General features: G+C 60.6%; 12 protein-coding genes and 1 pseudogene across 12 annotated transcripts; 8 read left to right on the forward strand and 5 right to left on the reverse strand.

The window, feature by feature from the left end:
- The window catches only part of ACA1_380640, an 8989-nt pseudogene extending 8717 nt beyond the window's left edge, over nucleotides 1-272 (forward strand).
- Nucleotides 273-372: 100 nt separating this feature from the next.
- Nucleotides 373-4195, reverse strand: ACA1_380750 (uncharacterized protein; the record flags this gene model as incomplete). Its single annotated transcript, XM_004336363.1, has 9 exons — nucleotides 373-837; nucleotides 1069-1169; nucleotides 1251-1848; nucleotides 1965-2104; nucleotides 2180-2285; nucleotides 2370-2520; nucleotides 2615-3237; nucleotides 3318-3500; nucleotides 3617-4195. 9 exons carry the CDS (start codon nucleotides 4193-4195, stop codon nucleotides 373-375), a joined length of 2946 nt encoding a protein of 981 aa, XP_004336411.1.
- A 285-nt stretch (nucleotides 4196-4480) lies between these two features.
- On the forward strand, nucleotides 4481-6048 carry ACA1_380760 (aminotransferase, class V superfamily protein; the record flags this gene model as incomplete). Its single annotated transcript, XM_004336364.1, has 5 exons — nucleotides 4481-4835; nucleotides 4954-5064; nucleotides 5156-5212; nucleotides 5290-5691; nucleotides 5768-6048. The coding sequence occupies 5 exons, from the start codon at nucleotides 4481-4483 to the stop codon at nucleotides 6046-6048; spliced, it is 1206 nt and encodes a 401-aa protein (XP_004336412.1).
- A 364-nt stretch (nucleotides 6049-6412) lies between these two features.
- Nucleotides 6413-7325, forward strand: ACA1_380770 (uncharacterized protein; the record flags this gene model as incomplete). Its single annotated transcript, XM_004336365.1, has 4 exons — nucleotides 6413-6601; nucleotides 6678-6794; nucleotides 6880-7138; nucleotides 7231-7325. 4 exons carry the CDS (start codon nucleotides 6413-6415, stop codon nucleotides 7323-7325), a joined length of 660 nt encoding a protein of 219 aa, XP_004336413.1.
- Nucleotides 7326-7499: 174 nt separating this feature from the next.
- ACA1_380780 (uncharacterized protein) lies at nucleotides 7500-10773 on the reverse strand (the record flags this gene model as incomplete). The annotated part of the gene is made up of 12 exons (XM_004336366.1): nucleotides 7500-8064; nucleotides 8155-8260; nucleotides 8362-8737; nucleotides 8834-9009; nucleotides 9094-9326; nucleotides 9391-9474; nucleotides 9552-9636; nucleotides 9716-9825; nucleotides 9920-10011; nucleotides 10116-10283; nucleotides 10360-10392; nucleotides 10477-10773. 12 exons carry the CDS (start codon nucleotides 10771-10773, stop codon nucleotides 7500-7502), a joined length of 2325 nt encoding a protein of 774 aa, XP_004336414.1.
- Nucleotides 10774-11033: 260 nt separating this feature from the next.
- On the reverse strand, nucleotides 11034-12445 carry ACA1_380790 (uncharacterized protein; the record flags this gene model as incomplete). Its single annotated transcript, XM_004336367.1, is given in 2 exon segments — nucleotides 11034-12399; nucleotides 12414-12445. 2 exon segments carry the CDS (start codon nucleotides 12443-12445, stop codon nucleotides 11034-11036), a joined length of 1398 nt encoding a protein of 465 aa, XP_004336415.1.
- Nucleotides 12446-12980: 535 nt separating this feature from the next.
- ACA1_380800 (AP2 complex subunit sigma, putative) lies at nucleotides 12981-13412 on the forward strand (the record flags this gene model as incomplete). The annotated part of the gene is made up of 1 exon (XM_004336368.1): nucleotides 12981-13412. The coding sequence occupies one exon, from the start codon at nucleotides 12981-12983 to the stop codon at nucleotides 13410-13412; it is 432 nt and encodes a 143-aa protein (XP_004336416.1).
- Nucleotides 13413-13527: 115 nt separating this feature from the next.
- ACA1_380810 (uncharacterized protein) lies at nucleotides 13528-14242 on the reverse strand (the record flags this gene model as incomplete). Its single annotated transcript, XM_004336369.1, has 3 exons — nucleotides 13528-13733; nucleotides 13810-13956; nucleotides 14062-14242. The coding sequence occupies 3 exons, from the start codon at nucleotides 14240-14242 to the stop codon at nucleotides 13528-13530; spliced, it is 534 nt and encodes a 177-aa protein (XP_004336417.1).
- Nucleotides 14243-14781: 539 nt separating this feature from the next.
- Nucleotides 14782-16019, forward strand: ACA1_380820 (tRNA binding domain containing protein; the record flags this gene model as incomplete). Its single annotated transcript, XM_004336370.1, has 8 exons — nucleotides 14782-14806; nucleotides 14875-14936; nucleotides 15006-15206; nucleotides 15282-15371; nucleotides 15429-15512; nucleotides 15582-15694; nucleotides 15769-15863; nucleotides 15928-16019. The coding sequence occupies 8 exons, from the start codon at nucleotides 14782-14784 to the stop codon at nucleotides 16017-16019; spliced, it is 762 nt and encodes a 253-aa protein (XP_004336418.1).
- A 509-nt stretch (nucleotides 16020-16528) lies between these two features.
- ACA1_380830 (uncharacterized protein) lies at nucleotides 16529-17901 on the forward strand (the record flags this gene model as incomplete). The annotated part of the gene is given in 4 exon segments (XM_004336371.1): nucleotides 16529-16649; nucleotides 16759-16873; nucleotides 16951-17209; nucleotides 17224-17901. The coding sequence occupies 4 exon segments, from the start codon at nucleotides 16529-16531 to the stop codon at nucleotides 17899-17901; spliced, it is 1173 nt and encodes a 390-aa protein (XP_004336419.1).
- Nucleotides 17902-18233: 332 nt separating this feature from the next.
- On the forward strand, nucleotides 18234-20499 carry ACA1_380840 (uncharacterized protein; the record flags this gene model as incomplete). The annotated part of the gene is made up of 6 exons (XM_004336372.1): nucleotides 18234-18683; nucleotides 18799-18901; nucleotides 19047-19477; nucleotides 19580-19662; nucleotides 19805-20253; nucleotides 20336-20499. 6 exons carry the CDS (start codon nucleotides 18234-18236, stop codon nucleotides 20497-20499), a joined length of 1680 nt encoding a protein of 559 aa, XP_004336420.1.
- Nucleotides 20500-20948: 449 nt separating this feature from the next.
- ACA1_380850 (GRAM domain containing protein) lies at nucleotides 20949-22465 on the reverse strand (the record flags this gene model as incomplete). Its single annotated transcript, XM_004336373.1, has 4 exons — nucleotides 20949-21812; nucleotides 21944-22042; nucleotides 22180-22292; nucleotides 22399-22465. 4 exons carry the CDS (start codon nucleotides 22463-22465, stop codon nucleotides 20949-20951), a joined length of 1143 nt encoding a protein of 380 aa, XP_004336421.1.
- Nucleotides 22466-22740: 275 nt separating this feature from the next.
- ACA1_380860 (pantoate-beta-alanine ligase) lies at nucleotides 22741-24081 on the forward strand (the record flags this gene model as incomplete). The annotated part of the gene is made up of 6 exons (XM_004336374.1): nucleotides 22741-22923; nucleotides 23000-23062; nucleotides 23094-23298; nucleotides 23411-23547; nucleotides 23660-23769; nucleotides 23874-24081. The coding sequence occupies 6 exons, from the start codon at nucleotides 22741-22743 to the stop codon at nucleotides 24079-24081; spliced, it is 906 nt and encodes a 301-aa protein (XP_004336422.1).
- Nucleotides 24082-24128: the final 47 nt, after the last annotated feature.

Below are 24128 nucleotides of genomic sequence, written 5' to 3' on the forward strand. Positions count from 1 at the left end.
TGCGGCTCAACACCGTCCTGCGCACAGCCGGCGTGGCGCCGGCGACACCAACTCACCACCAGGCGCCCTCCGCTGCTGACGTCAGCACCCCCTCGCCCTCGCCGTCGTCGGCCTTCAGTTCTGACCTCGCCTCCGCCCCGTCCTACGCGGCGATGACGCCCGTCAGTGCCTCCGCCGCCGCCACGTCGGTCACCAGCCCCTCCAGCGCCACGCTCGACGTGCAGGCCCTCAAGGAGCGCCTGGCCCGCATCAAGCAAACCGCAGCCAAATGATCGTCTGATGAACCAAACAACAAAGAACACACAACACAAACATGTGCAAAAAAGCCAGCGTGTGCGGTGTGTGCGGTGTGTGCGTGTGCGGTAGTGAGGGCTAAGGCTTTATGGTAACAGTGAGCATGCCGCCGCGGCCGTCGGGCGAGGTGTCCACAGAAGCGTAGCCGCGCTCGGCGAGGAACTTCTGCACGGCGGGCTGCAGCCGCGCCTTCTTGCTCTGCGAGTGGTGGCCCGTCCCGGTGATGACGTAGACCAGCTTGAAGCCGGCGTGTGTGCCCTTCCCGCCGCCGCCGCCGCCACTCGACCCCGACCCCGACGATGCCGACAGCGCCGACGAAGTGGCCGTGGCCGAAGAGAATGAACCGTTGTAGAGGCCGGTGGCGGTCGCGACGGCCGACTTGTGCTGCGCTCGGCTCGACTGCGACTGCGACTGGGGCGGACCGTCGACGAGCTCGCGGGCCTGCTTGAGCAGGAAGGTCTCGAGTATCGAGAGGGCCTCGTCCACGTGCAGGCCGTGGAGGTCAAGCACGTCGGGGTGGGACGAGTTGCGCGACTGAAAGATCTGCTGGCACGCCTGCTCGTGCAGCTCCTCCATCTTCTTCTGGTGCAGCCTCCCCCTATTGTCGTGTCGTGTCGTGTCGTGTCGTGTCGTGTCGTGTCGTGTCGTGTCGTGTCGTGTCGTGTCGTGTCGTGTCGTGCGCGGCGTCAGACACGGTGGAGCGTAGGGGGAGAGTGAAGGGGAGGAGCGGGCGTACTGGGCGGAGAGCTGGGTGGCGGTCGACTTGTTGCCGACCAGGTAGGCCTGCGTGGCCTCCTGGAACAGCTTGTTGCGGACCCGCGCGTGCTCGATCGCCCTCTCCCTCAGCGCCGAGTACTGCTCGCCCACGCTCTCACCTGCACACGTGCTTACGTCAGCATTCCATGCATTCTTCGTCCAGCAGCATTCCGTGCATTCTGCAACGCGCGCGGGCGTACCAGTTTCGACCCAGCCGACCTTGTTCTTCTTCTTGAGGCCCCGGATGATCTCGGTGAGCTTCTTCTCCTGGACGGCCTGCGACGCCTGCCGGCTCTGCTGCCGCGCGCGCTCGCGCTCGCGCTCCCGGTCGCGCTCCTGCTTGCGCGCCGCGAGGTCCGGGTGCCGCGCGAGCAGCCGCGCCTTGGCCGTCTCGTAGCCCAGGCCCGCCTCGCGCACAAACACGTCGCGCACCGTCTCCTCCTCCACCAGGTCCTGGAACTCCTCCTGCAGCTTCTGCAGCTTGAGCCGCTGCGCCATGTTCATCGCATCACCGCCGCCACCGCCGCCGGTTTGAGGTGGTGGCGGCGCGCCGACGTCGGAGAATGTGAGGAATGTCGGCTTGGCGGCGGCCACATTCCTGGAATGCTGGTGTTGCGGCTGCGGGTGATGGTGATGGTGGGCGGCGTAGAGCGAGGGGAAGGCGGCGGCCGAGGCGGCGGGAGTGGGCGAAGACGAGGGGAGGGAGGGGAACGAGGTGGCGTAGTCCGTGGTCACCTTCTGCGTGCGCGACTGGAGCTGCTGCGGGTCGTACCCGTGCCTGAACTCGCAGATGTCGCCCTACACTCCCACCATGCACACCTATGTGAGTTGGGCGCGTGTCGTGCGGCGTGTGCGGTGTGTGCGGCGTGTGTCGTGCGGCGTGTGCGGTTGATGGGGGGAGGGGGGAGGGGCACCTTGAGGCATTCGCCGGCCATCCAGTACTTGCAGGTGACCGCCCGGAGGTCGTGAGAGTACCAGCAGTCGGCCCGGAAGCACTTGCCCTTCAGGTAGTACCGGCACACAATGTTGTTCGCATTTGGTGGCGCCACCACGTCTGTGTCACCGCCGCACACACCGCACACGCGTGAGAAATGTATGAAATGCGGGCACCATTGGGGGGTGGGGGTACCGGCGGGCATCTTCTGCATCGGGTGCTTGGCGTCGACGGGGCCGAGGCCTCCCTTGGCTGCGGCGCCGCTTGCCGGTCCACCCACCGCGGCACCGGCCTGCGGACCCTTTTTTTTCGAGTGCGGCGTATCAGGCGTGGGCCAGGCCCTATACGGCGGCAAAGGAGGCAAAGGCATGGGGCGAGGGGGTACCCGAGCACCGTGGGCGGTGGCGGCGGCGGAGGCGGCTGAGGCGGCGGTGCCTGGGTTGGTGTCGGCCTCCTCCCGCTCGATTTCGAGCAGGATGGCCACCGTTCGCTCCATGTCCCGGTCGTTCGCATCGAACAGCTGTTGGAGCCCCTCCCTGCCCGCACACACCGCACACGCACAAGAGTCAGAACTCATCTCCCTCCGCACACGCACGCGCGTGTTGTGTGTGTCGTGCGTGTGCCGTGTACCGCTCATAGTCGTTGAACATGGAGACGAGCATTTCGAAGGCTTCGTCCTTGGCCGAAGAGGAGGAGATGGAGGAAGGCGAGGGCGAAGAGGAGGGCGAGGGCGATCGCGGCGGCGACGAGAACGAAGACGAAAGCGAAAGCGAAGGCGAGGGCGCAAAGTCGACAAACTGTACAGGCGACGACGAACCCATGCCGCCGCCGCCGCCGCCGCCTCCGCTGCCAAAGCTGAGGAACCCGCCGGCCGGCGACGCAAAGCCGCCGTAGTAGTGGCCGCCGCCGCCGTTGAATTCGCCGGTGTCGTAGGCGTCGTCGTCGTCGAGCGACAGGCCGCCCACCATCATGCCGTCGGGGTCGCCGCCCATGCCCAGGCCCAGGCCCAGGTCATCGCCGAGGAGGGCCGACACCATAGACTCGGTGTGGCGGCGCATCTCCTCTTCGTCGTCCTCCCTCTCGTCGTTGACGAGCTCGTCGTCGTCGGCGGTGAGGTTGCTCACGCCAAAGTACCCCGCCGGGTAGGACGAGACGTCGGCTTCGGCCGGAGCAGCCGAGGTGGAGGCCGAGCGACCGCGCGCCGACTGACCGATGGCGCCCGCCGACGGCGGCACCTTGGGCGGCGCGATGGCCTGCATCACGCGCGTGTCGTGTCGTGCCGTGTCGTTAGTTGTGTGCGCGCACACGCGTGCGTGCGTGTGTGGTACCGCACCTGCGGTTTGGTGGTTTTCCGCCGCGAGGAGGCGGTCTGCTTGGCGGTCGATGGTTGGCCGGCTGCGACCTGAGGCGCCGACGACGACGTCGTTGGTGTTGCCCTTCTCGCGGCAGCCGCGCCTTTGGGTCGGTTGGCCCATCGCCGCATCAGCTGCTCGATGAACTCCTCCACCACTCCCTCCTGACACACAACACACCCAACACACGACACACGCACACGCGCACACACACAACACACACACACAAACCGTCAACAATCACGCGCGTGTCGTGCGTCGTGCGTGTGCGTGTGCGCACCTGGTCGAGTGCGGCGGCGAGCAGAACTTCGCGGATGGCGTCGCGTGCGCCTTCGTCGTCGCTGGCCGAGCCCGAAGACGGCTCGGTCTGGAGGAAGCCCTCGAGGTAGCTCCCGTACACGCTCGCGTCCAGCCCGAACGTCGACTCGAGCTTCGCGTGCAGCCACTCCCGCACGTCCTCCTCCTCCTCCTGCTCGACCACCTCGTGCGGCTGGGCTTGGCCAGTCGCGGCGGCGGCGGCTGCGGTGGTGGCTTTGTTGGCTGACGTGGCGGCTGGGTCAGTGGGCTGCCGGCGGTTGGGCGAGCCCGAACCAGACGAAGAGAGCTTGGACGCGTAGGAAGAAGAAGATGATGATGTTGGAGAAGGCGAGGTGGATGGTGAGGCTGTGGCGTTGCTGCTGCTGCCATTATTGTTCTTTCTCTTGTTGTTGTTGATGGTGATGGCGTTGGTCGCTGTGGCATTATGATGATTTTGAGTAGTCTTGTTGTTGTTCGCGATTCCATTCGATGATTGGCCTGCGCGAGGGTTGGCCTGGCCCCTTTGATTTTTCGTGGCACCACCAGCAGCCGTGGAGCGCATCGTTGATGGCGAGTCGCCCGGCTGGGACGGTTGAATAAATTAGTCAGTCGACTTGAGATGGAATTTGCACTTTCTCTCTTTCTCTCTTCTTGAGGCCTCTCAGATGAACCGACCAAGTCGCTTTCTGTGTCGCTCACTTGATGAATCGAGGGTTTGCGCAACGATGGTTGGAATGGCAAAGATGAATTCGTGTTGGCCCTTTTTGGTCGACTCAATTTCAATAAACAAATAAATTCAGAAAAACCACTTTTTTATATTTAAATATAATTATAATAAAACAAAGAGATGGCGACACAACCCACTTCTTCGTCGTCTTCTGGCGGGTCGGCGACGTACGGCTACTATGAGACGTACCCGGTGGGGATGGTGCCAGGCCCGACGAGCGTGCCGCAGCACGTGCGCGATGCATTTGCGATCGACTACGCGAGCGCGGATCTCGAGCTCCCCTTCTTCGAGCTCTACGCGCACGTGCAGACCCGCCTCGCCGAGTTTCTGCGTGTCCCCTCCTCGTCCGCCTCATCTTCATCTTTGCCCTACGAGAATGATGTCATCATCCAAGTGGGCGAGGGCATGCTGGCCCTCTGGTCCGCCCTCAAGAGCACCATCAAGGCGGGCGACCGCGTACTCGCCATCTCCAACGGTGCCCGCCCTCCCCGCTACGCCAATTTGATCAAATTCTGTCGATTTGAATCGATCATCGAGTTGTTGTTCGCTACTCGCCATCAAGTGTTGATGAGGCGCTGCGTCGGCCATCACAGGTGTGTATGGCTCGGGCTTCGCGGAGATGGCCAAACAGATCGGCGCTGACGTGCGCGTAGTGGAGTTCGAGTACGATCAGCCGCTGCACGACTTTGGCCGCATCGCCGAAGGTGCACTCCTACTCCGTGTTGACACACGACACACACGACACACACGACACACACGACACTGACCTCATCAACGCGTTCATGCGTTGTGTAGTGGCTCGAAGCTTCAAGCCGCACCTGATCACCGCCGTACAGTGCGAAACGCCATCAGGTACTCCTCAACAGAGCTCTGCGCACATCATCACCACCACCACCGTCTTCATTCCATTCATTCCTCGTTCGTGCCAGGGATGATGAACCGCATCGCGCCGCTCGGCCGCATCGCGCGCGACGTCGACGCGCTCCTCTACGTCGACTTTGTCTCGGCCGCGTTCGGCGCCGACGTGCGCGTGGGCGAGTGGGACATCGACCTGGGCCTCCTCGGCAGCCAGAAGGCCCTCAGCTCCACCCCCTCGCTCAGCATCGTCACCGTGAGCCCGCGCGCCTGGCGCAAGATCGAGGCCGTGGCCTACGTCGGCTACGACGCGCTCCTGCCCTGGCGCGGCGCCCTCGCCCGGCGCTTCTTCCCCTACACCTTCGATTGGCACTCGCTCGCTGCGCTCGGCCGCGCGCTGGACGCCGTTGCCGCCGACGGGGGCCTCGAGTCGCAGCTGGCGCGGCACAGCGCCGTCGCCGCCTACTGTCGGCGGCGTGTGCGCGAGATGGGCCTCGAGCTCTATGTCAAGGGCCGCGAACCATCATCATCATACATCAACAACGTCACAAGAAGAAGATGATGATGATGACGGTGGAGTGGGCTTCGCGTCGACGGTCACGGCGATCTACGTGCCGCTGGGACGCGGCGGCTTCGAGTCGTGGGCGGCGTTCGACGGCGCCCTGCGCGCGCGGGGTCTGGTGGTGGGCGGCAGCTACGGGCCGCTGCTCGAGGGCAAGGTCTTCCGGCTGGGCCACATGGGCAGCCAGGCCGACATGGCCCTCGTCACCCGCGCCCTCGACCTCCTCCAGTCCGTCATCTCCACCTCCACACCTTCATCTTCATCTTCTTGAAGCACACAGATCAAATAATAATTAATATACCAAGTCGACAAAAACACGTGACGACGTGTATGGCCACCTTAAGATGAGCGCGACTGAAATTTCGACCGGGGAGCGGACGAAGTCTGGCGTGGGTGACCGACAGCGACCCCGACGGTTGGGGCTGGGTTCCACGCGGAAGAGCAATCGGCCGTGTCGGGCCTGTCATCGAAGCCTCGAGCGAGAAGTCGAGTGAGCGCGGCCGATCCCACCACGAACTATAAAACTGCACCGGCCTGGCAGAGTGTGGCATTCATTCATCGTTTGCGCTCGACACGCAACACACCAAACTCAACACAACACATAGCATAGTGCAGAGCAGAAGAAGAATAAGAAGATGGTGCTGGCAGAGAGCGTAGAGTCGTACCGGGATTCGCAGTCGGACATGCACCGGTGGATGATCCCCATCGTGGGCTTCCTCATGCTCCTCCTCCTGAGCATCATCGCCGGCACTATGGGCACCCGGGGCACCCGCAGCTTCCGCCTTCTCAAGTACCTCCTGCTCTTCCACGTCATGATCCAGATGGTACGACACACACCCAACCGCACACACGACACACGTTCCGTGGAGCTTTTGATAAAATCTGACCAATCGCTCGCAGTTGTTCGCGGTGCTGTTGCTGGCCACGGCCCAATGGGAGTGGGCCGTACAACTGGGCCTCACCGCCATCTTCGGACTCTTCACCGGCATCACCCTCGGCGTCGACTACCTCGCCGTGGTACTTACCAATTGCCATATTTCTCTTTCACACTTAGTGATCGGTTGCTAACCCACCAACCACTCATTAACCAACCAATCAACAGTACGCCTTTATCTGCGTGTTTAACCTGCTCGCCCTATTGGGCCGCATGCCGTTCCTCGGCTTCGAGCACAGCCTCTACGAACTGTACGACAGCCACCCGGCCCACTGCCACGAGTGGTTCAACCTGAGCCACCACCACGCCTCGAGCCTGTGCTATGGCTACGTCTCCTTCAGCCGCGTCCTGGCCTACCTCATGGTGTGGCTGGTCGCCGCCCAGGCCTTCGTCTCCTACTACCTCTACAAGGAGAGGTCCCTCGAATGTACGACACGACACACACCGCACATGACACACACCGCACACGCATACGACACACACCGCACACGCACTCATGATGGTGGTTGGTGCGTGCAGATGGATCGGTGACGGGCAGCGCGTCGACGAAGACGAGGGAGACCTATGGCACGCTCGCCAGCGAGGACTACGGCACCATCGGCTCCCAGTCCTAGACTGCCACTTCATGCCGCACGACACACCACACCTTGTAGATACGCACCGCACACACCACCGCACTCATGACACGCGCATACAACACACGCACACAACAAGGGGGAGAGAGGGATATCGCCAATTGAAAGAATAATAAACCACAACAACAGCACTACTACGTAGCTGGGGGGGTCTCAGTTGTTCTTCTTGCGGTAGTGGGTGACGGCCTGGGAGGCGGCGAAGCCGAGGAGGGCCGAGAGCAGGAGGTAGAGGCACAGAGTGCGCATCTCGACCGTGATCAGGCTCGGCGCGCCCGAGGCCCGGCCGCCGCGGGCCGCACGCTCGCGCAGAAGGGCCAGCCGCCGCTGTCGCTTGTGCTCGCGCTGGAGCCGCTGGTGGTGCACGAACTGCATGGCCCCCATCACCTCGGCGTGGCGACCGGGCTCGGTCCCCGCAGCGCCGCCGCTGTAGCCGTCGATGTCGCCTTCGCTCTGGTCGGTGATGACGCGGAAGATGCAGTCTTCGAGCTCCTCGAGGTACTCGTCATCGTCGTCGTTGTCTTCATCGGCGTCGGCGTCGAGCTTGACGGCGCCCACGCGCCCGACTCGCTTGGGGTCGTACGTGGTGGAGAAGCGTTCCTGCCGCTTGACCTCCTCGCAGCCGGTGATTTGCTGGAGCAGCGTGGTGTAGTGCACATTGGCCTCCTCGTACCGATACAGCGCGCGGGCCGTCTTGGCCGCACCCAGCAGACTGTTGAATCTGCGCGCGTACATGATTGGTCAGCGAACCAAGCTAGAATGTAAATTCTCCATAGAACATAAATACAGAAATGAATGTAGAAGGGCGTACCGCAGGGGTTGCTGTTCCAGGGTCGCTTTGTAGGCGGCCAGCGCTTCGTCCAGCCGCCCAACCAACACCAGCTTGTCCGCCAGATGTTCTCGCACAGGATAAATCACTGCAAAGAGTGTGAGCTTAACTCCCACACGCATTCGCACAACCGCACACGCACACGCACACGCACACGCACACGCACACGCACACGCGATATGTTGGTACCTGATGGCTTGACGGAGGGTTTGAAGTAGGAGTCCTCGATGTCGGCCATTCGCGTGAGTATGGCGATGGCCTCGTCCCGCCGATCCTCGACCCACTCGTGGACGGCCTGGGCCACGCCCAGCTGCACGTCGGCAGTAATGCGCCAGAGCACGCTCAGGTCCTGCTTGAGCTCCCGCTCGAGGCGCGGCGATGTCGACAGGTTGCGCATGAGCGCCAGGCTGTCGGCCACCTCTTGGCGAATGCTCCACAGGCGGTCGGCCCGGTCGGCGTCGGCGTCCGCCTCGGCCGATCGGTCAAGCACCACCGGTAGATTGGAGAGGCCGAGCAGCCGCAGATAGACTTTAAACATGCTGGCCCAGTCGCCCACACTCGTTCCCTACACCGCACACGCGTCAGCCACGACACACAACACACGCACGCGACACTCGCACACGCACCGCCGCACACGCACGATGTCTGGGTGGACGCGTACGCCGTTGCGGAGGTCAGAGGCGAGGGCGAGCGGGAACTGGTACTGGGCGAGCGCCTCCCAGTTATGGGTCTCGGCGAGCGAGCGGGCGGTGGCGGCGATCAGCGAGTACACGCTGCCGTGCGTGAGGCTCGGAAATTGTGCTCCGTGCGCACCACCTCCGCCACAAACGCTGCTGCCTTCCGGTCTTGACCTGCGCGTGTGCGGTGTAAGCCACACGCACCACCGCACACGCAGGGGCTGAAGCAATGACTGCGCCGTACCGATTTGGTGGTAGGAGTAGACGAGGTAGTCGAGGGAGTGGAGGTACTCGTCGTACATGCCGTCAGCCCGCCAGCCCGCCTTGCCCTCGCGCAGCTTCTTGGCGAAGAAGATGCTCGACACGTTCATGGAATGCAGATCGCTGACGATCGCATTCCGCCATTGGCCCAACCGCACGAATATGTGGGCGGGCATGTGGAGCGCGTGTGCCACCAGCGGCGCTGCGAGCGCATACCTATCATTTGTGTGTGGCGTGAGTGAGGTGAAAGGAGAAAGGCGTAAGGTGGTGTTTTTTTTACCTCTTGGCGTAGGGAAGTGCCTTGTGTGCGAGCAGCGGGTAGTCGTAGGAATGGATCAAGTAGTGCAACGCGCCAGGATGGTATCTTGGCGCCACCAATGCCACACAGGAAACTTGCTTTTAGGCGTTTGTTGCACATGCGACGGTGCAGTGCCGCGGTACCTTTCCTCAAGTAGCACGAGCTCCAGCATCTTACCGGCCTTCCTCTGATTGTAGAAGACCGTCGCGTCGCTAGCCGATTCCTCCTCTGATAGATATATAGAAAGACATTATATAGACACGTACAAAGCTGTTGTTGATGATGATGACGACGGTGGTGGTGTTACCTGTGTCGAGACTGCGGTAGATCTTGCCGCCCTCGGCCTCGAGATTGATCAGACTCTTTGACTTGAGCGCCAGTGCGTAGAACACGATCGTCTCCGTGTCCTTTGGATACCTGTGCGCAAGCGCGGGCCGGGCGTGATGATCAACAAGCATGCTCTTCCGCCGCGGAGGTGAGGCTCCGTCGGTCAAAATAGATAGAAGCGTACCTCTGCCAGAGTCGCTCCATTCGCGCTTCCCACAGCAGAATCCGCTTGGCGTAGGGCAACCGCTCGTGCTCGGCAAAGAAGCCCTCCAGTGCCTGGAAGGCCAAAGCCACGAAGACACATGATCAGACATCATCAAATTTGACACACAACACGCCACCGTGAGTAGCTTACTACAACACAACCACGAGGTGCGCACCCAAACGTGCCCCTTTTCGAGCTCGGTCACCTTGGGGTCGTGAAGCGTGGCCCGAGCGCGCTGCAGGGCCGCGGCCCCAGCCCGCATCTCCTGGTCCGTGGGGTAGGACCACAGGGGCTGAAGGTAGGACATCGCCACGCCCCAGTGCCCCATCGTGCAGTTTGCCACCTGAAGAGCACGACACGAACTGTCATGCCATTGTCCACTTCAACGCATCGCTTGCGTTGTGATGTCTTGTACGCACCTCATTTGCTAGCGACTGAAAGATCTCACGAGCCTTTGAAATGGAGATTGAAATCGTGAGATTTCTGGCGTAAAAGGGATTTTACGCGTGTTCAATGGATGAGTGGGCGTGAGGTACCTCTTCATACCAAAAGGAGTGGACGAGGGCGATGCCGTCGTTCAATCGTCGTCGCTGGTCCGGTCCTCCGCAGGAGCTCACGAATTTAATCCGCCCGAATGGTTCATAAGATGACAGCGTTGCAGATTTTGTAGACGATGTCAACGCGGCGGACGTTGCAGTTTGTGAATGCGGAGAGGGAGAAGGAGAGGGAAAGGAAGAAGTAGAAGCGATTTGCTGCTCTCGTCGTGTTCCATCCGCGCTAAGTAGAAAGATGGAAAAGAGAAGGAGGAGCCCGCAGCACCGCGCTGGGAACATGTCCGCTTTCAACAAGGAGCACCAGCCAACGAGAGAGCCGAGAGAGCGAAAGGGTTGGTGGCGGAGACGAAGAGGAAGTGAAGCCGTCCCTTTGGCCGCCACCCTCCGCGGAGTGGTGGGGGCAGTTGTTGACGTCAGTTAACCGACCAATAGGCAGACAGGGCACCATCAAATAGCACGTGCTGAGGCCTGTTTTGAGCCGCATATGTGGCTTTAGTGGTACACTGTTTGTACAACACGTCACGCGGCCCTAGCCAAGGTCAATTGAGCTCCTTGACCATGGTGAGCCGCCCGTCGTTGCCCACCTGCAGGTGGAGGAACGTGAAGTCGCCACCGGCGCTGGCTCCCGGGCTGCCTCGCCCGCGCTTCCTCTTGCCTAGCGGGTCCGCGTGGGGCGCATCTGGGTTGGGCGACGAGTGTGGCGAGGACTGCATCATTAGCGCCGTCGAGTGGTTGGTTGGAGTCCTGGACTCGGTCATGACCCACTGCCGGTGGAGCTTGTCGAGCTTGTGGAGTGATGATGGGAACGCGGGCGAGGCCGAGGCCGACTGGGTGCCGCCCACCGATGACAGGAGCGACGGCGACGAGACCGAAGTGGCGCCCTGCCTGAGCGAGGCTAGGCCTCTGGGAGAGGAGTTGGTCCAGCTTCCGTTGCTGTTGGTGCTGGCTTTGCCCATGTTCGCGTGCATGTTCTGATGGTGGTTGTTCGGGTTGGGGGGCTGCTGGCCTGGCATCAGGGACGGAGCCGAGCGCGAGATGGCTCCCTGGCGGAACGAGCTGAGCATGGCCGCGGGCGACGTGTTACGGCTGCCCCGCGGGCTGGGGCTGGCCGCAGCGTCGCCAGAGGAGGAGTTGCGGGTGATCGGTGCCGACGCCAGCGGGGCCAGAGGGTAGTAGACCGTCGTGCCCGACGTCGGCTGAGTTCGGAAGGAGCCGCTCGCACCGTTCTGCGTCCAGCTGGCCCAGGCCTGCTGTTGATGGGTGGTGCCCCCGGTGGCCTGTGAGTGAGGTGACGAGTGGAAGACATAGCCGCTGGACTCCGGCAGCTGCTCCGATCGTGGGGTGGTAGCGACGGCCGGGTCTCTGGGGCTGTGAGCATACTGTTGAGCTCCTCCTGTTGTTGCCCTGGGTGAGAAGGTGGTCGTGCTGGTCCACCTGGGCGACGAGAAGGCGTCCTCGACCGGTCCGTTGAGCCAGCTCAGGGGGGATGAGGAGCTGGACGACTCAGAGGAAGTTACGCTCCCGAACAGAGGCACGCCGGTGGTGGATGAAGAAGTAGCGGCGGTTGCCCTGGGCGAGCACATGGGCGAGGACCTCGGAGAGCCACCAACCGACGGATCGGGGGTGAACAGGATTGAGGAGATGGGGGGAAGGTTGGGCGGCTGGGCGACATCGCTCTCGTACATGTAGCCGGATTCCTCATCGTCTTCGTTGTCGCTCTCGCGGCTCTTGATGTCATCCAACCAGGAGGTCTGGCCGGCGGGGTGAACCTCATCGACGTCGTCAATCTGGATGTGAATGACCTCTGTGGGCGCGGACCATTGACGACGAGGAGGTGCGGGGAGGTAGAGCTCGTAGGGGCTCTGCTGCCGATTGTCGTTGAGGAGGAAGGGGATTGAGCTCTTGCTTTGTTGAGGTACAGGACGAGGTGATGTGGGCGGTCGATACTCATTTTGTTGCTGCTGCGCCAGAAGACGGAATCTCGATCAATGCTTTGGAGATACATAGCCATCTTGAAGAAGATGCACCAGGCGATACAGTGTGTGAGTTGTTGGTGGTGAGGTCAATGGCAAGGAACCAGAAGAGGTATCACTTACCTTCTACAACCTGCTGTGCTTAGCTCCAGATACGACCTTCCTTTGAAGGACCACTGTCCGCGTTCAGTTTTGACGGCACCAATCATCATTGCGGCCGGTTCAAACAAAGAGAGGTATCCTTTTGAAGACTTATGGAAGGCGTACTCCAAATTGAGCGGTGCACACCTTTAGGACGTTGATCTATCTAGGCGTCATTAGGGGTTTGAATTGTAAACACGTGGCCATTGGACTTCGAAAGAGCATGGCAGCTTCAAGGCAACGGGCTGCCAGCTTCTCCTCCGCGGGCAGTAGTTTTTTTTTCAACTACCTAAAAAGGCAGAAAGGAAATGTAGGGAAAACGGGGCATACAAAGGAAAAAGAAAAAACAACGTGAGGAAGGAGAGGAAGGAGATGTTGCGCTTCTTCCTGGTCCAGAACCGACAGGGGAAGGTGCGGCTCGCCAAGTGGTACGTGCCCTACGAGGATGAAGAGAAGAGCAAGCTATCGGCCGAGATCCATCGATTGGTCAATGCGCGCCTGACCAAGTTTACCAACTTCACCGAGTACCGCGAGCACAAGCTCATCTACCGACGCTACGCGGGCCTCTACTTCTGCGTGTGCGTCGATCCCGACGACAACGAGCTGGCGGCGCTCGAGGCCATCCACCTCATCGTGGAGCTCCTCGACAGCTACTTTGACCACAACGTGTGCGAACTCCACCTGGTCTTCAACTTCAACCGCGTCTACGCCATCCTCGACGAGGTGATCGTGGGCGGTGAGGTCATCGAGACCAGCAGGACCAAGATCCTCCAGCGCGTAGACGAACTCGAAGATCTCCCATAATTTGTCGACATATGTAGAGGAAGAGGTGGACATGAAGAGGTGGACATGAAGAAGAAGAAGGTGAAGGGATGAGTGGAGCTTGCTGAAGGGATAGTAAGTAAAAAGAATGCACGTTTCACTTTCGGTAGCGAACCTCCATCATCTTGGCGGTGGCCTTGTCCTTCATGGCCTGCTTCTCTTCGTCGCTCATGTAGGTCTCCTTGCACAGACTCGTTTCCACTCCACTGCCGTCTTCGCGCATGAAGGTCGGCACAGCCTCTTCGTTCGGGACCACCACCCGACCCTCCAAGATCTCCTTCTGGAACGCCAGCGCCTTCATCCCTGCGGGGAGATGAGTAAGCGTCAGCTTGGCCTTGGCTTGGGCGTGAAGATGACGGTGGGCCGTCAAGGCACGAACCATCGACGGTGATGCCCAGGGAGTGGCAAGTCCCCAGCACCTCCTTGACCGTCCCGACCAGCTCTCTGGCGAAGGATCGCTTCCACACTCGCTGCTGCTTGGCGATGGCGTACACCGTCCCCGCCATAATGTCGGCCTCGTGCTTGACTGCGAACCACATCACCGACATACTCATCATCATCATCATCATCAACAACAAGTGTGGCACTTGTAAGTTCGTCAGATTCACCACGCCCTCGCCTGCAGTCGTACATTTGTGTTTCCTCTCCTCCGGTGATCGGGTCTTGCATTCGTAGCCGCCTGGTATGTGGTGAGAATACAACGGTATGCTGACGACTTCACAGGGTAGCATGATACCCTTGATCAAGGTGGCGAGGATGAGACCGCGGTCGGCGACGTCGGGTGGGACATAAGAGGAGCCTCGCAGCACCATGGCGGACGCGCTCGGGGTGACATCTACGCGCAACTGTTGTACGGGTCTTGCCCCGAGCCGGGGCACGTGAAACACGACGTCGATCTTGTAGTTGGTCCAGTCGGTGCTCGTCTCTTGAGCACACAGCTCCAGCGCTCTCTTGGGCGACTGTGATAAGCACCACACACGCACCACCGCACGCGAAAGCACGAATGGTGTAAAGAAGAACGAAAAGGAAAGAAAAGAACGAAGACGACTTGGGCACAAGTACCACGCCGAAGCGGCCGAGGGTGGCGGCAAGCGTCCCTCCGCCGCTGCAGTACCCACCGTAGACGCGTGTTGGGACTGTGGTGACAAAGGAACGCGTTCAGCGGGGAGCCAAATGCACCACTAAACGACAATGCCACGATAATCAGGCAGCCACGCACCAAGGAGAGGTTCTGGCTGGTCTTGCATGTGGCTTTGGCAAATCAATGAAGTTCACCGAACACTGCAATCTAATCGAGAAAGAAAATAAAAATAAAAAATAATATATAATAACAAAAAAGCACCCCATCGCGATGACAACAAATCAAGGCCCATTTTGTACGCTCCTATTTCCTCCCGCTGGATCCACACTCCTCAGGATACTGATACTACTGATGTCTCGCCAGCGCAATCGCTTAAGGAGCTTCGGGCATTGATTGCCGAAATTGAAGCAGAGGTGGGCTCCGAGGTCCGGCACTCACCACCAGCTCCCCTCATCGAGCACCATCGTTCGTTCCTCACGCGGGTGCATCTGCAGACAGAGGCACAACAGCCCCAGGCTCAATCAGTGGCGGCGCCTCTGGAGGCAAACGTAGCGCGTCTTAGCACGAGCGCAGAGAAGGAGGCCACGGCGAACGTTTCGAAGCAAGTCGCGCCCAAGAAGAAGCAGGAGAAGGCACCCAAGCAACCACCCAAGCCGGCTGTCAGCAGGGACCCCTTCGAAGATGCTACACTACAGGTTCGCGACCACCATCCTTCTGCTCCATCTAAACCAAATCCATCAGCTGCACCCTTCTAACGACGATGCGTGCAGGTGGCGCAAGTGCAAGTCGTAGAGCGCCACCCCGATGCCGATTCGCTCTACGTGTGCCAGGTCGCGCTCGGGGAGGAGACCAGACAGCTCGTACAAGCTCCCTCTACGTCCCCCCACCGGGAAGCTCACACTCCCGCTCTTTTGCAGGTGACAGGCCTGGTGAAGTACTACTCGGTCGAGGAGCTGCAGGACCGACTGATCGTGGTCATTACCAACTTGAAGGCGAGCAAGGTGACTAGTAAACACTTACATTCTATTTGTTTATTGTATTTAATATATTTGTGTTTTGTTTTTCCATAGCTGCGCGGCAAGGAGAGCAATGCGATGCTGCTCGCGGGCGACGACAGCGCCACCAGCAAGCAGGGGCTTGTCAAGCTCCTCGCTCCCCCGCAGGGTGCGGAGGTCGGCGACAGGTAACCACACCAACGTTCTGTAGCTGAGCCCTGGTGGAAAATCGGGCAAGCGTCTTACTTCGTTCCTGGGTTAGGGTGTATCTGGAGGGCCAGCAGCCTAGCGCCGATCCTGCTGCTTGCCTCAACCACAAGCAATGGGGCAAAGTGGTCCCCGAGTTCGCTGTTGTGGGTATGATAGCATGGTTGCGGTTGTTTTTGCTGCTGCTGCTAACTTGACTTTCCTCGTACCGCAGGCGGAAAGGCAACGTACAAGGGCCAAGTGCTGGTTACCAAGGACGGCCCTCTGACCGTGCCCGATCTGCCCGATGGCTCTGGCATCCACTGATGTGCACAAAATCACAATAAATGAGGTACTCGCCTCTTCATCTCCTTTTTAGTATTTTTTTAAAAAAATCTTTTGCTTTATTGTGCAACTGACTTACCATACCTGTTTAAGTCACTGTTTTAATTGTGGTTTTGGTGTCACGTCACGCCATGCTGAGCTTCAAACTTTCTTCTTCTTCTGCGCAGCTTGATCTTAACTTGCTGGGTCACGGTGTCCTTGTGTCACCACGGGATTCGGAGTGGAATCAAACGGTACCTGCCCATGCAAGCCCTGTTCGGCGTGTGCGCGCGGTGGTCAGACACATGGTGAGATCGACGTGAAGCGGGTCCATCTATGGTTGGTGCCCTTTGCGGCAAAGTGCTGGCCTGCGGCCCAATTCTTGCCCGGGTTCTTATAGCGGGGAAGGCGGCCCCTGTTTCACTTCTTCACCGCTACAATCCAACCACTCGAGCAAGCTTGCTCGTATCGAAAGCAACCAATCAACCATCCACCAAGACGAAGACATCAACATGCGCTGCGCGTACACTGCAATGCTCGTGTCCGCCTTGGCCCTTCTGCTGCTCGCCTCTGGCGTAGCAGCTCAGAATCCCACCACCTACCTTACCGCCTATCCTGCCCAGACAACCACCAGTACCTATCGCACACGCACGCACACGCACGCACACGCACACACACACGCACAGGCCCACACACACGCACACGCACACACCGCAAGTGCTGATTTTGCATGTGGTCTCAGACTGTAGCGGTTCGCCCTACACGATCACGGCGCAGGCGTGGGAGATCGCCCAGTGCGTCTACACGGTCAAGTATACCGTGCAGGGCCGGCCCGGCCTCTCCGACTTTGGCTTCGGGTACGTTCCATTCGCACCCACCCTCGTTCACACCACCTAACCTTGCCACGTCATCACATCTTTTTTCAACCAATCAGACTGGGGACGAGCACGCGCTATGTCTCAGTCACGGGCTGCACCACCCAGTGGTACAGCACCGGCGGTAACGGCAACCAGTGCTACGGGACCTACGGGAACTGGGAGACTACCACCGGCCTGATCAAGATGAACAGCGACCTCGGGTGCGCCCAGAACGCCACGTTCTGGATCACCGCCTCGAAGGCCACGCTGGTCCAGGGCGGCACCGTGTCGTGGAAGGGCGGCAACACCTGCTGGACCTGCGACGACGTGCCCTACGTGCTAGCCAACAGCCCCGACGCGAGCTGCCCCGCCTGGATGCCACCCTCGCCCTCGCCCTCCGTAACGCCCTCGCTCTCGCCGACGCCCTCTATCACGCCCTCGCCCTCTCCCTCTGTCACGCCCTCGCCCTCTGTCACGCCCTCGCCCTCTGTCACGCCCTCTGTCACGCCCTCTGTCACGCCCTCTGTCCCTCTGTCACGCCCTCGCCCTCTGTCACGCCCTCTGTCACGCCCTCTGTCACGCCCTCGCCTACCACATCGCCCTCTCTCTCGCCCTCGGCCTCTACAACGCCCTCTCTCTCGCCCTCGGCCTCTACAACGCCCTCTCTCTCGCCCTCGCTCTACGTAACGCCCTCGCTCACGCCGTCGCCTCCCACATCGCCGAGCATCTCGGCCTCCCCGTCGGCTTCGCCTTCGTACGTCGTGCCCAAGGGCGGCGACTCGAGCAATACGGCGGCGATCGCGGGCGGCGTGGCCGGCGGCGTGGCGGGCCTCGCGGGCCTGGCGGCCCTGGGTGGACTGGTGGCGGGCGGCGGCTACCTGCTCTACCGCTGGATCAACCGGGCCAAGCTGCCGGCCGAGCCGGCGTCGGCCCTGGACGCCCCACAATCGACGGCCGTGGGCGACAACGCGCTGTTCCAGGAGAGCAACGTCATGCAGCCCAACGCCCTCTTCGCCGACGGCGTGTAAGGAAGGTAGTTCAAGAAGTCATCAACTTCCCTGTTGTGATTTAGAGATTTTATTGCTAGTGCGATTTTGTTGTTTGTACATAAAATAAACATGTGACATTTAAATATTATTAATTATTGAGAGTGCTTGAACTGGAAAAGGTAGAGAAGGGCTTGCCTTTCTGGAGATGTGCAGTTCGGGAGTTCCCCCCTTTGACCACTTGCGCTAGAGCGCAGCACAAAACAATACAATCTCCCGCAGCAGCCTTCAAGATCTCTGCGATTTACTTTTTTTTCCGTTCATCTACGGCACGTAGAACGTCGACATAGATGTGGAACAGATGGAGGGCGGGGATGGGCTTTTTGTTGCTCCTGACCCTGCTCAACTTCTACAGCCTCTCCCTACGCTCCTCCTCACACAACTGCTTCGTCTTGGACCCGGCCACCGCGGCCGCCTTCCTCGCAGCCCACGCCAACGCAGCCGCTACCGCAGCAGCTGCCGCAACCGACACCGGCGTTACGCGAAGCTCAAGCCTGCCTTCTCCTTCTTCACTGCCTCCTCTTCTTTCCGTTAGCAAAGGTGGAGCCCAACAGCCGCCACAGGTCCAGATCGTTGGTACTGTCAAGCGCGTCCTACCGACCCCACTGCCCTCCGTGCCCGTGCCATCGCCGCCGCGTGCAGTCGCCGTGGCGCTGCCGGGTGGCGGCCAGACGATGTGGCCGCCGCCGAGCAATGCCAGCCGCACGGCGCTGTCGCTGACCCTCACGCGGGCTGCCATTCACGCCCATTACGCCCAGATGACCGTACGTGCGACACGGCAATACGCACGACACGACACGCACGACACGCACGACACGCACAGAACACATGACACTGCGCACGAGACATACTCATCTTGAGCGACGTTGGTGGCTTCAGGACCACGCGTACTATAACGCGAGCGTCAATGGCGACCTCTACGCTCCGAGGAAGTTGCCGGTGCAGACCATGTCCGATGCTTCGATCTACACCCTGTGGACTGGTACACGCACGACACACGACACACGACACACACGACACACACGACACACACGACACACACGACACACACGACACACACGACACACACGACACACGACGCACGACGCACGCACACACGCACAACTTGACACGACACAAACAAACAGATGGTCGCGTGAACAGTACGGGCAAGGCGTACCTGCTACACTGCGTCCATTTTGACCCGTTCTGCGCCGACATGACCAACGAATCGCTCTTGGCGCTCTACGACCGCCGCTACGTGCCGCCGCGCTACCACCCGTCGGTCCGCGAGGCCGCCACGGTCTACTTGACCCAACGGCTGGCCAAGCCCCTCGGGCTCGCCCTGAACCGGAGCGACTGGGAGCAGGTCAAGCGCTTCCAGCGCGGCGTCAACACGCTGCCGCCTGCCGTGGCCGTCATCTACGACGGCTGGGTCACCCGGGCCGGGTCGGTGCTCAACACCGACGTGTTCATCCCCACCTTTCCCGAGAGCACCAACCTCACCACCTTCTACCGCGATTTCTTTCTCCCGCCGCCCGCCAACCAGACCAAGCCGCTCATCGTCCAGTGGGTGCCGGTGCGCGAGGTGGTGGTCATCGCCCACGTGCACCAAAACATGTTCTGGCACTGGGTGGTGAGCGAGCTCTACCGCATCTTCCTCCTGGTGCCCTATCTGCAGGCCAACCCCGACGTCTACGTCCACATGAGCATGGGCAACAAGGTCCTCGAGCTGGACTTCCTCCGCATGCTCAACATCTCCACGTACGGTGTGCGTGTGCGTGTGCGTGTGCCTGTGCGTGTGCGTGTGCGTCAGCGTGTGCGTGTGCGTGTGCGTGTGTGTCTCGTGTGCGTGTGTGTCGTGTGTGTCTCACTTTGCCTTGTTGCTTTGTTTTGTTTTGTGCAGTGACAGGATGATCTCGGCGCAGTTCGTCAAGGCGGAGGTGATCTACTACACCCAGTTCATCAGCCGCGATGACGTGCCCTCGCTGGGCGTGAGCCAGTTGGTCGGCCACCAGATCTGGAACGCGCTCGGCCTGCCCGCCGACCAGCGCACCAGCGTCCTGGCCCTGCCGCCGCCGCCGCCGCAGGCCAAGGCCCCACATGTGTGGGAGGTCAACATTCTGTGCATCGTGCGGACCAACCGGTACAAGGGCCGCATGATCGCCAACTACGACGAGCTCAAGGCGGCGCTGGCCCAGCTGGCCCGGGACTACCCGCGCAAGCTCACGCAGCGGGGCGTCACCGACCAGTCGGTCGACATCACCTTCGACGAGCACCTGCCCAACGGGACCCTGCCGCTCACCATGGCCGCCTACGCGCACGCCGACGTCATAATCGGCCCACACGGCGCCGGTGCGCAGTCTATTTATATTATATTTCTATTTCTATTTCTATTTTATTCCTAATTGTTAACTGACTTCGTTTTTGTCGCTAGGGTTTGCGTACCTGTCTGCGGCGAGACCCGGAGCCCACGCGATCGAGGTGAGTCGCACGCATTCGCACGCGCGCACGCGTCTGACGGAGGGTCGTGGAGAGGAAGGGATTGTTTGGCGCTGGCACTCACTCCCCAACACTTGTTATGTACGATGCCGCAGTTGATCACCTCGCGCCACCTTAATCCGCTGACCTCCGCCCGAAAGGGGCTGGCCTACCACGGCGTCGTCGCTCCCTTCACCACCAACGGTACTCCTCCCCTCCGATTATAATCACCCACGCCACCTCATGACACGCACCACACACACACACACACACACGACGCACACGACACACACACACACACACGCACGCACACGACACACATGATGCACACACAGGGACGCTTCCGACAACCAAGGATATGAACTTCCACGCTGACGTGCCGCTCCTGATCAGCATCGTCGAGGCCGCCCTCGACGACCGCTTCCTTCCCACTAATTAAATCTATTCCACCACTTTTCCCTCTCTCCCACGCGTGTGTGCGTGTCGTGTCGTGTCGTGTCGTGCGTGTCGTGTCGTGCGTGGCGTGCGTGTGTCGTGAACGTGTGCGCATGTATTGGGGAAGGGCATGATCAGAACAAGAGACGGGAGAGGACAAAGACAAAGAGAACGCCAAAGACGATCACCAGCGCCTGGTGCCGCTGCAGGAGGCCCTCTACCCCACCGACGGCTGCCTGGTGGTGGCGCTTCGCCGCCTGCGCGACCACCGGCGCCTGGGCTTGCTCGGCGCTGCGCACCGTCGCCGCCGGCTTGGCGGGCTCCTTCGGCGCCTGGGCCTCTTGGGCCGCCGCCGCCGCTCTCTTCTCCTTTTCTACTCGCTGGGCCTCCGCCGCCGCTGCTGCTGCCGCCGCCTCGTCAGCCGCGGCCCTCTGCTTCTTCTCCTCCTCGGCCTGGGCCTGGGCCTCTTCCTGAGCTCGCTTGGCGGCCGCCAGGCGCTGACTCTCCGCTTCTTCCTGCTGCCGCTGCTGCTGCTCTTCCCTCTCCCTCTCGGCCTGGCGCGCTTCATCGAGCTTGCGCGCCTGCGCCTGCGCCTCCTCAGCCTGCGCCTCCTCTTCGGCACGCAGCTTGCGGGCGGCCTCTTCCTTCTCCTTCTCCTCCTTCTCCTTCTTCTCCTCCGCCGCCGCCTTCTCCTTCCTCTTTCGCTCCTCTTCCGCCTCCGCCTCAGCCTTCTGCTGCTGCTGACGGGCCTCTTCCTCCTCCCTCTGTGTTCGCTCGCGCTCCCTTTCTTCGTCGGCCTCGGCCGCAGCGGCCGCTGCCCTCTGCTTCGCTTCCTCGTCGTCCTCCGGTGCGGCCGCAGCGGGCTCGGACTCGGGGGCCTCGGGCTCGGGCTCGGCCTCAGGTGCTGCGGAGGCGGCGGGGGCCTCGGCCTCGTGGGGCATGCCCCGTTGTATGGCCTCGTAGGTCTGGTCCCTGTGCATGAGCGACGCGAAGAAGTACTGGAGGACACCGCACACCGCACACGCACCCACAGAACGCGACACGACACGACACGACACGACACGACACGACACATGATAGTTTCTGTCAGCACCGCTACTACTCCGTGGCGGTGGCGGCAAGCCCGCACCTTCTTGTTGTCCTTGGTCACGACCAGCATGGCGTTGGGCACGACGCAGGCCGTGTTCTGTTTCTCCAGCATCTTGATGTCCTCCAGTCTCAATTGGATCTATCGAGCGCGTGTGTCGTGTCGTGTCGCGTGTGTCGTGCCGTGGTAAGAACATGTTCTGTTTTCATATTTATTATTATTAGTTATTATTATTTCTATTTTTGTGCATAGCAAAGGGCAACGAGCTAGGGCAATACCTGGGTCTTGCGGGAGAGGATCTTGGCGTGGAAGCACAGATGGTGGGAGGTGACCCACAAGTGACCCTGCTGCGGCACTCCATGCGTGCTCTCCGCGTAGGCGCACGAGCAATCTTGTTGGAATGGATTGGAGTGTAGCGAGATTGAGAGATGGAGCGAGCCCCAAAAATGCGTGTTGGGCTACAAAAAAAAACATCACAAAAGAATTTGGAGTGTTACCTTCGATGATCTCGTCGTCGGAAGACAGACCGGGGAAGTGCTTGCGCAGCTTCGCGTGGGCGGACATGACGTTTTGGTTTATTGCTTTTTCTGCCCCCGCAACCACGTCGTGCGTCTTCCGAAGCGCGAGTTCAAATCCTGCCTCTTGCTAATTCCAACAGCTGGCCAGCAGTCCTGCGAGCACCTGGCAGTACTTTAGCTCCATGGCTACCCCCTTGCCCCAGCACGTCTGTGCACTGCCTGCCTTCTGCAAACCATATTATCTTAACATTACTTTGCCTACGTGGCAAAGGCCATATAAAACAAAGAAGATAAAAATACAAAAATACAAAAACAACAGACATGCAGAGGCGAGTGAAGGTGGTGCGGGAGGTGGCAGAGGTGCGTGCGCTGCGCGAGGCATGGAGGTGCGAGGGCCGACGCGTGGGTTTCGTTCCCACCATGGGCGCGTTGCACGCCGGCCACATCTCCCTCATCTCCCACGCTCTGCCTCACTCCGATGCGCTCTTCTGCTCCATCTTTGTCGTACGACCACCACCCTTCTCCCTCAACCATCTCTCCTTTGCTCATCTCTGTATTGGGGGGGGGGGCATGCCACCAGAACCCAACCCAGTTCGGGGTGGGCGAAGACTTTGACAAGTACCCGCGCGACGTGGCCAAGGACGTGCTGGCCATCGAGCAGGGCTTGAGCGCAGCGGCTGCTGCCCAAGGGGGACGGCGGCCGCGACGTCGAGGCGGTGGTGTTCGCCCCCTCGGTGCGGGAGCTCTACGGCGACCGCTTCAGCACGCGTGTGGATATCGGGCTGATGGCCGACACCTCCGAGGCCCACGCGCGGCCTCAGTTCTTCTCTGGCGTGGCCACCGTCGTGTCCAAGCTCTTCAACATCACCCAGCCCCACCGTACGCCTCTTCATCCTACATTTTTTTTTCAAGACCCTCACGGCTGACACCTTCTACATTCTACATTTGACATCTTCTTCTCTTCTACTACATCTTCTGGTGAACGTTGCAGGCGCCTACTTTGGGCAGAAGGACGCCCTGCAGTGCGTGGCGGTGCGGCGGTTGGTGGAGGACCTCAACTTCGGGCTTGAGGTGGTGGTGTGCGACACCCTGCGCGAGGCCGACGGCCTGGCGATGAGCTCGCGCAACGTGCGTTGCACATCCACACCTTTTGCCCTCACCCCTCGCATAGTAGCGAGTGCGAATCCGTCAGCGCGAGCTGACCATTGATGTGTTGTGTCGTTGCCAATGTGTGCCGCAGGTGTATCTCTCGGCCGAGGAGCGAAAGAGGGCGCCCATCCTGTACAAGGCCCTCTGCGCTGGACGGAGCCGCTATCTCGACGGGGAACGCAGCGCACAAGAGATCATCAAGTGCGTGTCGTGTCGTGTCGTGTGTGTCGTGTCGTGTCGTTTCGCGTGTTGTGTTGCCGTTGATAGTGTCGAGGTGGAAGCTCACTCATCAGGTGATTGACCAGGGCGACGAAGGAGGCGTTGGAGAAGGGAGAGGACTGGTGGGCGGCTGGTCCGCCGCGGCCCGAGGTGCAGTACGTGAGCATCGCCGATGCGGGGTTCGGGCACGAGCTGGACTACATCGACCCTAAGGGACCCGGTGCCTTCCTCTCCACCGCCGTTCGTCTCGGTTCCACCCGCCTCATCGACAACGTAGTCCTCCCGCCACTGTGAATATTTGAATTGAATTCCAACCCAACAGGTTTACACGAAATTTCTTT

Source organism: Acanthamoeba castellanii (genome assembly GCF_000313135.1).
Source record: "Acanthamoeba castellanii str. Neff unplaced genomic scaffold scf7180000084712, whole genome shotgun sequence".
In the NCBI taxonomy this organism is placed as follows: domain Eukaryota; phylum Discosea; order Longamoebia; family Acanthamoebidae; genus Acanthamoeba; species Acanthamoeba castellanii.